At 44.9% G+C, this 12276-nt stretch overlaps 1 protein-coding gene across 2 annotated transcripts; it reads right to left on the bottom strand.

Moving 5' to 3' along the window:
- Positions 1 to 4205: 4205 nt before the first annotated feature.
- AHSA1 (activator of HSP90 ATPase activity 1) lies at positions 4206 to 12228 on the bottom strand. Of its 2 annotated transcripts, none has more exons than XM_025042016.1 (9): positions 12206 to 12228; positions 10393 to 10583; positions 8659 to 8741; positions 8144 to 8261; positions 6986 to 7074; positions 5972 to 6100; positions 5404 to 5505; positions 4713 to 4764; positions 4206 to 4602 (listed from the first exon to the last, which is right to left on the bottom strand). In XM_025042016.1, the coding sequence occupies exons 4-9, from the start codon at positions 8208 to 8210 to the stop codon at positions 4430 to 4432; spliced, it is 612 nt and encodes a 203-aa protein (XP_024897784.1). In that variant the 5' UTR covers positions 8211 to 8261; positions 8659 to 8741; positions 10393 to 10583; positions 12206 to 12228; the 3' UTR covers positions 4206 to 4429. The 2 variants fall into 2 exon arrangements, with proteins under 2 accessions (XP_024897784.1, XP_006925547.1); XM_006925485.3 differs by lacking the exon at positions 12206 to 12228 and adding an exon at positions 11914 to 12153 and having other exon boundaries at positions 4208 to 4602.
- Between the last annotated feature and the right edge of the window lie 48 nt (positions 12229 to 12276).

Raw genomic sequence — 12276 nt, 5'->3', positions numbered from 1 at the left:
TCTCTCTCTCTCTCTCTCTCTCTCTCTTCCCTTCCCCCCGGACCTGTGATGACTCACTCAGACCCCCAGCCCTGAGGGCTAGTCCTTTGTCTCAGCCACCCTGCAGGTGCCCTTCTTCAGGCTGTTAGCCTTGGGTGACCAGCCCTCCTTATCTCTGAGTGGTTGCACCTGGTCACCCTGCCCCACTGCCTGCTGAGAGCCACTGAGCAGGAGGGCTATCTTCAGCTCCAAGCTGCCTTTCAGTAGACACTGCCGCATCTAGGGCTGAAGGCCTTCAGTGGACAGACAGGCTGAGGCTGCCGAGACAAGGCAGGCTCCACGTGGGGAAAGGATCACCCAGTTCAGGTCCCTTTCTTTGTCCAGCCTACCTCTGTTCTGTCCAGGTTGTAGAAATGTACAAAGCTGGGAGATAGGGAAGTGGCAGCTTGTCGCAGCAGCCAGGCTTGGGGAAGGGCTCAGGATCAGCTCAGGAGGATGTGTTGTGCTCCTGCAATGTGCTGGTAAACTGGTTCTATGGGAAGGGGGAGATGGGAGAAGCCCTGGTTTGTAGCGTTTGGATAATTTCTGTGGTGTAAGAACTCCTACCATGGCCCATTTCAGGCTCCCATGGTGATGCACTGAACGCACTGAGCTCAGAGTGGGAAAGAGATGCACATAATCAGCTGTCCCTGCCCACCTCGTGCCTCTTCCTGCCTCCCCTCAACCCTCAAACCACACTTCCTGGCCTGCTGTGGGGTTGAACCACTGAAGTCCACAAAAGCCTCCACAAGGTAGGGGACTTAGTCCTGGCCCCTAGACCACTGCCCTGAAGCTCTCTGGGATCCTTGCAATAAAGCACTTTATTTTCCAGTTCTGTCTGGTAAAGTAGAGCAGGGGAGGGTCAGGAGCTTTTGCTTACAGACCAAGCAGAGCTCCCGGCTCCCACAGGTTGTGTTCGTGAATGCCTAACCCGGCTGGGCATTTAAAGGGCTGCCTGGAAGGCAGGAGCTCACTGGACCTCTGAAGTACATTCACTCGTAAGTTTTTGGTCAAAGAGATAAATTGCATTCACTCCAGAGGAAGTGGCCCCACTTCCCCAGGTAACTTGCTGCAAGGGGATCCAATGCAGAGTTGCCCAAAGGGACTGTACCAAACGATGACAGAGATGGGCCTGTACCCTGCTTTAGTTGCTACCCTTACCAGACACTCCACAATCACTTCTGGCATTTAGAGAAGGAAGAAAACACGTAAGAAAGTAGAATGAGACAAGGCGTGGCCACTCGGAGAAGCCCGGAGAGCCACGTTTCTGTTTAGCTTCACATCTAGAGGTAAGTTTATTAGTCTTGTCCCGGACCACAGTCCAGAATAATCAAAGGGTCAGAGGGGGCAAGATCTCAGGTCCCCAGAAGGAAGCCAAGTTTACTCCCTCTCATCTGGAAAATTCAACATAATTAGCATGGGCATGTTTTAATTATTTTTCGGCAGAACTTAAAAAATCCCAGAGTCTATTTTCACAGGAAACTGTGAATTCTCCTGTCTAGTATAATTTACCTTGACACTTAAACATGCTGTCTAAATATAAGCTATACCTAATAGTTGACTATTATGCAAACTGAATTTAGCCAGTCCCATTTTCAATCTTTAGTCTTAGTGACATGCTAAATTGCTACCATGTCAGGCTACAGATGAGAAAAACTAAAGAAAAAGGGCTGAACGGAGCCTTGAAGTGGTTGGGGAGTAGTTATAAAATGGTGTTTATTCAAACTCTATGAAGGAGAGACGCTGCAGGTGGCTGCAGGCTTAGGGAACTTCTCTGCGTGAGGAGAAACTGTGAAAGGGAGGATTTTAGAAGCTGGCGAGCAAGTATCAGAGCTGTTAGGGGCCTGTGATATCAGAGGGCTCCTCCTCCCTTTCTGGTCCAGTGTTAGTCATGATTAGCTGTTCTTCCTGTCCTAAATACCAGGAGCCACCCATGGCCATGCATTAAGTACCACCACCACCTGTTTCCAAGTTAGCTGCTCCAGCCACCAAGGTGGCCCAATTATCAGGTGGCCCAATTTCCCCGCTTTGGGTTACCTCATAAAAGGTCCTAATTTAGGCAAGGGTAGTCAAGTTGAATTCTTGCTAGGGTTTAAAACAACCAACAGTACAAACCCTGCCAGGTCCTGCCGCCTCCCTTGTCTCTTGGAAGACAGAACGTTTCAGATCCTTTGTCCCCATTATTCATAAAAGGGACTGAAATGTGCTTCTTTGGCTCGTCCATTACAATTAGATTTTAACATGTTGATGCACTTCTCAAAATGAATTCCTGGTATCAGAATCTCCTGAGATGTTAACATGCAAGTTTCTAGGAATGAGGTCCACTTTTCTGCATTTAACAGATGGTTCTTAGGTGAGGAGAATCCTTGGCCTAAGATCTGTAATTTGGCCAATTAACCAGTTTTTCAAAATATTAATTCTCCTGGGAAAATGCTTGGGCTCATGTCCAGAAGTAGCAAGTATCAGCTGCTGAATGCCACCAGGTGCCAGCACTTCTGTATCCATCATCTCTAGTGCTCTTCTGAGGTATACTCATTATAAAAATGAGGAAATTCGCCCCATTTGTTAGGAAGTGGCATATTTACAATTCAAACCCAAGTCCAACCAAGTCCATGGCTTTTAATTACATCATTCTGCTTTGTAGGTTCAGATGGCTAACCAAAATGCTATCACTCAAATGGCAGTGGTTAAAATTGGAATAGCCAACAGTACTGGGGATGTGTGACCTGTTACTGAGCCTATCATGTGACAGATATTTTGCTTGGTGCTTGGTTTTTATTAGAGTGTTTGTAAACTCTACCTCAGAATTTCTTATAAGTAGTTCTCTGGAATTGGTAACTCTCCAGCCAGATGTGAAATGGCCCCTTTTCTGTCATTGGTCTGTTAATGAAGAGGAGTCGTCTGTGGTCCAAAGGGCCCGTTGATTTGATTCAAGCTAAAATCCAGGCTTTTTATCAAGTCATCTTTTTGGACCCCCAGGAGGCAGATATAATGTCAAGTTAGATGCAAATTAGTTCAATCCAGCACTTGTTGAATAATTCAAGACAAAGGTGGCTTTTGGGGGTTTAACTTATCCAGATCTGTGCTCGTTTTCTGCTTTAACTACATTTTGGCCAAGTCATTTTGGTAGGATTAGCCTGCCAGCCTGCCACTTAACAAGACAAGCAAAACTAGAAGGAAAATAGCTGTAGCTGCAGGAGGTAGAGTATCTGGATTCGCAGACACTGACTCAGCTGGGGGTGCAGGATGCCAGGGCAGGACATCTGGGAAAGCGACTCTGTCTAGGTAGCTACCTATCCAGCAGCGTGTCAGGGTGAGCCCCGCTAGAGCATATCTGCAGCAATTGCTCAGTGCCCTGTAGACTCTAATGAAACCGGGTATTTGAAAATACTCTTAACAAGGACAGTCATTTCTTTCTGGGAGTACTGAGGCTTGGAATTTCCTACTCCAGAGGGGATGGCTAACATACTAGAAATGCAGCTTCTTTGTGGTGATGGATCCAATGGCAAGGCAGTAGACATAGTGGTTTAGACTGGAGCACTAGCTTTGTAGTTAGTTTTTCTTCCAAATCCCAACTCTGCTAAATATAAGTTGTTAGGGCCTTGAACGTTATTTAAGAAATTCAAGGCTTGAGTTCCTATAAAACAAATGATGGTAGTGCATGTATTTCATAGGGATATTATGGGGTTAACATAAATGGGGTTAAATGAGATGCAAAGGTTAGTGTAGTGCCTGATAGTGAGCGTAGTAACTGCTCAATGGACAGAAGCTATTAACCCAAGGTCCAAAGCTCCCCTCTGCCACAGCGTGGGAATCTCTTTCCACATTTAAAAACGGTACCTGGTGATCGCCTCTTCTTGCAAGAGGTTAAGAGGCCATGGAGAATGGAAAGCCCAGGATACCATCTCCACCAGTAATGTTTGTCGGTGCCGTTTATTCCAAAGCATGGATCCTCCCCTACTTTCCCTCGGTAAGGGAGACAGAACCTTTTTGCCAGTCTCAAGTATGAAAGGAGACTAGCTCAGGAATCCTTGGTGCTGAGAAGCAGGCTCCCTTCATGCCTCTTAATTACGTACATTTCTCCAGAACGGAGGCAAGGCCTTATTCCAACCCCTTTGGTTTTTTAAAATTCAAAACCTTCAGGGAACTCTTAATACCAGCCACCCAGTCAACACAGGCTCCAGATATGCACATTTTTTAAATTACGTTTATTTAGCCTATGTACACATAAAAGAGAAATTGCCCTCTGATCCCACCCAGCAGAAAACATGCACAAACCCACGGTATACGCGGAGGGAAGGGGCCCCGGCCCCCAGTTAGTGGTTGGGATGGTGCAATCCTGTGAGTCACAAGCCTCAGTCAGGAGGGCTGGACTGCAGTGTTGGACAAGCTGTAGCCCCCGCTGCTGGACCTAAAATAAGCGTGCACCATAGCCGAAGGTCTGTTTGATGCCCTCAAAGTAGTAGCGCTGCCAGCCCTGCCGTGTCCTCTCTTCCTCAGGGGCAGGGATGCCTCGGCCTTCCATGCACAGTTCAGTCTCTCCATTCTTGTCACTGAAGGTCAAGGTGATGGTGGCAAAGTGCCCTGGGGAAAGGCAGAGGGGACGGAGGTTTCAGATCCATAGTTTCCATCCGGGTTTGAGACTAAGGGGAAAATAAGTTCTGGGGGTAATAGCAAAAAATATGCTTGCTTACCTTCTGGCCAAGATTTAAATCTCCACTTCATCACAATATGTTTCTCAGGGACCTAAAATAATCAAAGAGTTCAGTCTTTACTATAGACCAACAGTCCCCAACCTTTTTGACACCAGGGATTGGTGCTCCTATAAGAATCTAATGCCTAATGATCTGAGGTGGAGCTGAGGCTGTGATGCCAGCGCTGGGGAGCGGCTGCAAATACAGATGAAGCTTTGCTTGCTCTCCTGCTGTTCAGTTCCTGCTGTGTGGGCCAGTTGTGGACCCCTGCTCAAGACCAACATACCCAACCCTAGCTAGGATTAGCTCTCTGCCTTTCGGACGGAACCTATCACCTGTGCAATTATACTACTCACAAGGGCAAAGTGGACCACCGAGTGAGTAGCTTCTGCACCAATTTGTGACATTTCAGTGCTACAAATGGAGAGCCTTAAACCACCAATATACACAACCTCTCTTTTATATTTGATTTCTCCAGGAAGAACTAATTTTAACTCCACTAAGGAAAAAATTCTAGGAAAGCAAGAGAATTCAAATTGCAGCATTCTTTTGAAAGATGAATCAAAATGAGATTTAATTAACCAAAGAGATTAAAGCCTTAAATTTTACCCCAGAGCTGAAAAAAGGAGACATGTTACTCTTCTGACCAGACAGAAGCTACACCCTGGGTCTGGAGCCAGCAGGTACTCACCAGGTCAGTGAATTCCCCAGTGACGTTGCCATCTACCAAGTGAAACTTCCCACCTTTGTCTGCTTCTAACATCGCAGGAGCATGGGTAAAGGCCTGCACCAGCTGCAGGAAAAAAAAAAAAAAAAAAGGTGGAGATAAGATACATAGCTCTCAGTGGGACCCAAAGTCAAATGCCAACTGACACCTGCATGCCTCAGTTCTCATTCTAAGGACACCTCTTCGCCCACTGACCAGGTTCAGGTTCTATTCCGTTCTAGTACAGACCAGGCTTTGACTTGAATAATTCTTTCTAAATCCATGATAACATTACTTTAGATCCATTTTCTAAAAAGAATGATTCCCAATGGTTCCCACTTACTTGACCCAAAACTAGTATAGATTAAAAAAAAAGAAGGTAAATATACTTTGAAGAGCAGATTAAAAATGGTTTTCCCTTTGCCTCTGCTTGTATGGGGAAAGCCTCATGGTTCTACTCATCAGTACTTCTGCATGCTGAGGGGATGTGCCCACAACCCAAGTCACCTGGAACGGCAGGTGCCACGAGGCCCGAAAGACAGATTATACTTACCTCTTGGGTGGTAAACACTCTATAGAGCTCCTCTGGTGACGTCAGAAAGGTGTCTCTAAGAGAGATCTTACAAGTGGGGATTTTGACACCAACAGGTCTGGCCTGGGTTTTTGAAGGAGCAGACTTAGCCTGTGAAAGTTGCAGTGAAAACTGAGTTTAGATTAATGGTAAAACTTCATTTAACATGGCTTCAGGGACAGAACTACCATGTCATCTCAAACGTTTTCATTTCCAAGGCTAATTATTCCAGGGGGTTGGAGGGAATTTGTTTGTATGGGTGTTTCAATCATAAGAGAAACTTCCAGAAAATCCTCAATTCTCACTGAAAAGTACCACTCTAGATGAGGTAAGACATAAACTCATTTACAAACCCATCAGCCAAAGCACATGTTAAATCATTAAGCATTTCTGAAGACCTTAGTATAATTCTCAAACAGAATTTCTGTTCTTAAATACCTGGAAGTAATCCTCCCAACCCCATTCCCATCTCCAGAACATCGTTCCCTGTGCTGACAAAGGGCAACAGGGCTGAAAATCAAGTGCTGAGCCTGAACTACACCCATTTCCAGGAGAAATATTTGCTCACTCTGAAAATGGGGTGAAAGTTATTAATTTCATGATAGGTGAAGTCACTGATTTAACCCAATACCTTGATGAGACCTCTAATATCAAAGTATGAAATGTCAACACCCCAATGAGAAATAATACTAAAGACGTGAATGGGTGAAGACGATTCTGTGTTCATAACATGATTAGTGCTAAATGCCATCAAGACTCAGACTGTGAAGTCCCTAATGGCATCCATTTGCTCTAGCAATAGTTCTAAATGAACGAAAACCAGGTGAAAGATGGGTACACAGACAACTACACCTTGTCGACTCTGAAAAGTACCATGAGCTGCTCTGGCTTAGAGATTAAGGCTGGAGAGAAAGCTGAAATGTGGAATTGAGGAGGCAGTGTCTCAAACCCCTTTCCAGACAGCCTCCCACCCCACCACGTGGGGAAACCATTTACCTTGCGCTCCTCAGTTTTCAGTGCTGGCTGACCAGTTGGGTCTACTGATTCTCCATTCAGTGTTGGCAAGATCATGCCCTGTGTGAACTCTGAAAAGATAAAATCCCAGCTTTGGAAGTTATTTCATGGTAGCTGAGATTTGGGACTCCATGCAGCTTGACAAATATGGCCATCTTAACCCAGAATGAGGTAATGACCAGGAAAGGGTCTACTTTACATCTTTACCTTTGGTCTATGCCAGACAGGTATCTGAGTGTATGCTATAGAATGCAGTAGTTCACTGGGATTATTTTAAACCCCTGACACAATTGGAAGCATTACAACTTATTAAATGTACATGAGGTCTATTATGGATGGTAGCCAATGAATGTAGTTGCACTTCCAATGACTTCCAGAATGGGGCAAGATATGTATGGATGCATGTTTAGTCCCCTTTCTCCACTCGGCCTTACCTCTGTCTAACAGCCACGGTTACATCAGAGTATTGGCTCCCACTAAAAGTGGTATCACCCTGTATGCTGGTTCCCTTTGATGGTCATATACTCCAACACCAAGATCAGAACACATTGGCAGTAGTGGAGTTCTAAAGGAGAGCTGAACTGACTAGTATTCTGATCACTCTCTAAATGTCCCTGGAGAATACACATCAAAGATACTCCAAAACTGTACTTAAGTAGTGACTTTGGAGATGCCAAGTATTCGGATCAGTGCTGTCCAACAAATACAATGTCAGTCTCAAAATGTAATTTTAGATTTTCTAGTAGCCACATTAAAAAGTTAAACAAGTGAAACTAATTTTGATAATGTTTAACCCATTATACCCAAACTATTATTTCAATGTTATCAATATAAAAAAACTTGAGATATTTACATTCTTTTTTTTGTACCAAGTCTTCAAAATCTATTGTGTATTTTACACTCAAAGTATATCTCTATTTGAACTAGCCACATTTCAAGTGCTCAATAGCTAACATGTTATCAACACCGCATCTTTAGATCTTTCCTTTACTCAGTTTATAGACTGACTTTGAGATGAAATGAGCCCCTCCCCGCAAATCTTTACCCATTTGCCAAAGAAAGGACTGTCAAGCCCCTTAATCAGAGTCTGACAGGTGGAAAACTATCTCCTCAAGGCATAGGTAACTACTCAAGGGATACCTGTTTTGAGGGTGCTGATGTAAATTCCCATTGCTTCTCTTAGAAGTTTCACCCCTTCTTCCTTCATTAAGGCCACGAGATTTGTGTCAGGCTCATCTTTGGCAAGGCTCACACTAATCTGAGTGAAAGATCAGAAGTAGGTGGTAAATAACTTGAGGGGTACCCACACTGCGGAATGTGGGTGCTGAGCGATCAGATAACTGCTGACGTTTCCAAAGGAAACGCGTGAGGGGTGGGGTATTCATACAATCCCCATGAGTGTTCCTTCTCGAGTTCTCTCTGCCAAGGCAAAGGTGGCTAACGTTAGAACTCATGTGACTAGCTAAAGTAAAGTAATTAAATAAGCACAAGCTGTTCTGGAAGCTCCCGCTGGCTCCACTGACCTAGTCATCTGTAGACTGGGGTTCTGAATGCCTGGGCTAAGTCTGGGCTTTAATCTTGAATGATAGCTCACTTTTCTCATCTGAGAATAAGAAGATGTAGAAGACTCAGATGAGGAGTTAGGAAGCACAAACCTCTACTTCATCCACACTGTTTTCATCAGACAAATTGGGGATCTCCACATGTCCCTTGTACTGTATTCCAGATGTAGAGGTACCTGTCAAAAGCAATGTAACGTCATTAGTCTCCTCCTCTGCATGAAAAGTCTTCTGCTCTGGAGTCCTAACTACAACTCTGCTGACACTTCTTTTAGACAAATGAGCTGGCCCTTTTTATTCTGGAGAAAAAAAAAAATGCCACACACCAGATGCAACCAATCTTCTCTCAGAAGAAACGTTTTTCCTCATCAAATTTCTTGAGATCAACTGTGTTACCAGTGTGGGGCCAAGAGCTACCTGGATTCGGCACTAGTCTGAATTCTGCCAGGGAGGACTTGGGTCAATAGCCAATACAATCAGTTCTGCTAGAATGCTTATTTTGAAAACATGAATTTGTTCCAATGTGACTGATGTATTAGGAAACAATTTGATAATACGAATTTCACGTTTATATGTGACTTCACGAGAAACACTATGTGAGCATGAAAAACTACAGCCAGCTGAACTGAACTGCATGGGAATACACAAAACACATCTCAAACATTTATCTGCCAGCAACCTCAGTTCACCATGCCTATTATAAGCCATGCCATCCACAACTGGTGTTATAATGTTCCTTCTGATTTCAGATGACCCTCCCACCACTTCATAATAACTCACAAGCCGCAACCCTTCTGAGGCCCACTTTCACAAGTAAACTTCAGATCTTTTTCAAGGTAAAGCACCATACTTACTGTTTATGTATTTCTTACCATTTAACATATGTAAAATTGTGCTACCAATGTTTATGTTCCTAAATTTTTAAAAATGTGTCACTGATGAAGCTTTTGGGTGTTGTGTCCCTAACCCTCTCTTCCCAAAAAGCCCTTTAGTTTTCATTAAGCAATTTTGCACAGTGTGGTGATTTTTAGGAATACGTGTCACATTATAGCAGAACTGACTGTATTTCAAAATTAACCAACAAAATATTTATCTTTACTTCTCTAGGCCTAAGTTTCTCAATCTATAAAAAAGGGATGAGAAAAAATGACATCTAAGGTTCCTTCTGATTACTATGCTTTGGTAATTAAAAAAACAAATCTCCTGATATATCGACTTTTCCCCTTTTTGTTACCATTCGAGAAACGTTTACTGAATCACAAATTTATGTTATGCTTTGCCCCATACACATACTTCTTTAGCTTTAGGGCCTTATAAAATTCAGCCTCCCAAATTAAGGACCATACAAGTGGGGCGTGTGCATGGTCCCAAATCTTTGCTAATATCATCACCAAAGAGACATTAAACTAGAGAATAAAATTGCCCCAAATTAGTCACACACAGGTTCATTAGCACACTAATCTGTTAGATCCATACTGGATAGAGTAGATAACATCAAAACCAACGGCCCACACACACCTATTAAAGCATCTAAGAGACAAAAGTCGCTAGTCTGAGGAAGTACCTTATGTGTACCAACACAGGCCAAGGCCCCAAAATACAGGGGACCAGCTGCTTCACTGGTGACTCTTGAGAGCCAGAGAGAGGAAACCCATTTAGTGTCCCACGGTGGCAGAGAAATTTCAGCGTCTAATACTGCTTTCTATGGGGCACCAAAGCAGCCCTACCTCCCTTGAAAAGTTTTTATCTCTCAAAAATTTCTCCCTAGCTCCTTAATGGGTCAATCAAAATGCAGTTAGCCTCTTTTCTTTCAGTCCAGCACAAACTCACCTGTCCAGTTTAGTCTGATATTCCACTCATAAAAGAAGATAAGTTTGCCTTTGCGATTGTTAATGGATGCCTCTCCATCCAGCTTGTTCACTTCTGTCACCTCACATTTGCCTTCCTCATTTTGCACCCGCACTGCCAGGAAGAGTGTTTTCAGCTTATCCGTAGACCAATTTGAAGCATCCCTCTCTGTCCTGCAAAACAGAAACAAAGATATGGATGAGCAGCCAAATGGAGGGTACACCACTCATTCTATGCAAGAAAATGCGAAGCTAAAGGAGGCTTGACAAATAGGATGAAAAGAAAAAAACCCTTCATTCCCACTACAGTATTTCTACAAATATGCCACTCTCTTTTAGGAAGACAAGGAGTCACATGTTGTCCATAAAGGCAACTGCACTACAGAATGGTTACAAACTAACTCAATTATAATGGTGCGGGGGGTGGGGGGTGGGGGGGGTGTCATTATTTGACACTAACATGCCACCATTTGACCAAGTGGAAAACTGCACATCTTGCTGAAGTCAAGAGTAGAGACTGGGCCATAGAATGCAATATTTAGCTTAAAAGTCCAGTTAGGAACAAACCTATAATCTTGACCTAATTAGCACAGTGTTCTGATCTCTCAAGCTCAGGCTCTCCTATAACCGCCCTACACATCCTGTGCCCTTCACATGGCCATGAAAACAATTTAAGTCCAGGGCTTCAAAACAAACAAGGATCAGGTCAAACACATCATGTATGTTAAGAGAAGAGGCATGCTGAGATACGGAGAAGAAAATTCAGTATCTGCTTCTCGACTTACTACTGGAAAGAACAATGGCAAAAAAACTGCAACAAAGTAAAATTCGTAAGGACAGTATGAACAAAGTTCGATGGAGTTGAAAAACAAGGAAACTACTTCGGGAACATTTCATGAAGGAGGGTAGACTTTTTAAGAGTGGTTGGGTTATAAAAACACGATTGCCTGGCAACCAGGGAGAGTCCCTGGAGTTTACAACACAACCAACTAACAGTTCCGGGTTAGAGGCCAAGGTGTCTTCAGCAGCTCTGAGCACCGTTCCAAACCTTAGCTCTCTCTACTGAGGCAGTGGTTCCTATGGCCTTTAATTTCACTTGTAAGCATCAAAATAGGAATTCCAGCACCCAACCCTGAGCCTTACAAAACAATCTTCCAACACAAGCCAAGGCCGTTTGGATCTGTCTCCTCTGACCACGTGTGGGAAGCATCTCCCTGCTTAGGCTGGCTGCAGTAGCTAGGAGGTTATGTTCTCTCCTCTCTGAAACCCCTCCTTTGAGGCCAACACTCCACGTTGTCCTCGGCACCCCAACAGTGAAACGGAGGCTGGGGTGGGCTGAGGTCAGAGGACTGGGACTAGGGATCCCTGCAACAGGAAGAACTATCCCCATCTCCGGGCAGGACTGCCACGGTCCCAGCTTTGCCCTGGCCGAGGTTTCAGGGACCCCGCAATCCTGGTCCCGCTAGGCCGTAGTGCTCCCGCGGCCTGGCCTGCTAGCCCTCACCAGTGCCAGTTGTTGACGTTGGTGGCGTCCGCCCGCTCCTCCACGATCCAGCGTGGGTCGCCCTCGCCCCACTTGGCCATCAGCTTTCCTATCGCGCCACCACCAGCTCGCGAGCAGCCACGGCCACAGCCTCAGTAGCGCCTGGTGCCAGCCGCCCGGCAGCGCCTAGAAACTACTAGAAGCGGCCGCAGAACCTTCTGGCTTGCTTTTCCCACCACCCCCGCCCCCTCTCCGCCTTAACTTCCGGTTCCTCCTTCCGCCCACCGGGTACTTCCGTTCCACCTCGCCAGACCTTAGCTTCCGCGGGTTCTAGGGTTCCTTCACGCTCCCTCAGGTTATCCCCATAGGGGCTCGAAATGCAAC

Source organism: Pteropus alecto, unplaced genomic scaffold, assembly GCF_000325575.1.
Source record: "Pteropus alecto unplaced genomic scaffold, ASM32557v1 scaffold8, whole genome shotgun sequence".
Taxonomy (NCBI): Eukaryota; Metazoa; Chordata; class Mammalia; order Chiroptera; family Pteropodidae; genus Pteropus; species Pteropus alecto.
Note: the sequence above shows the minus strand (reverse complement) of the source record. Positions and strands in the feature narration are given on the sequence as shown.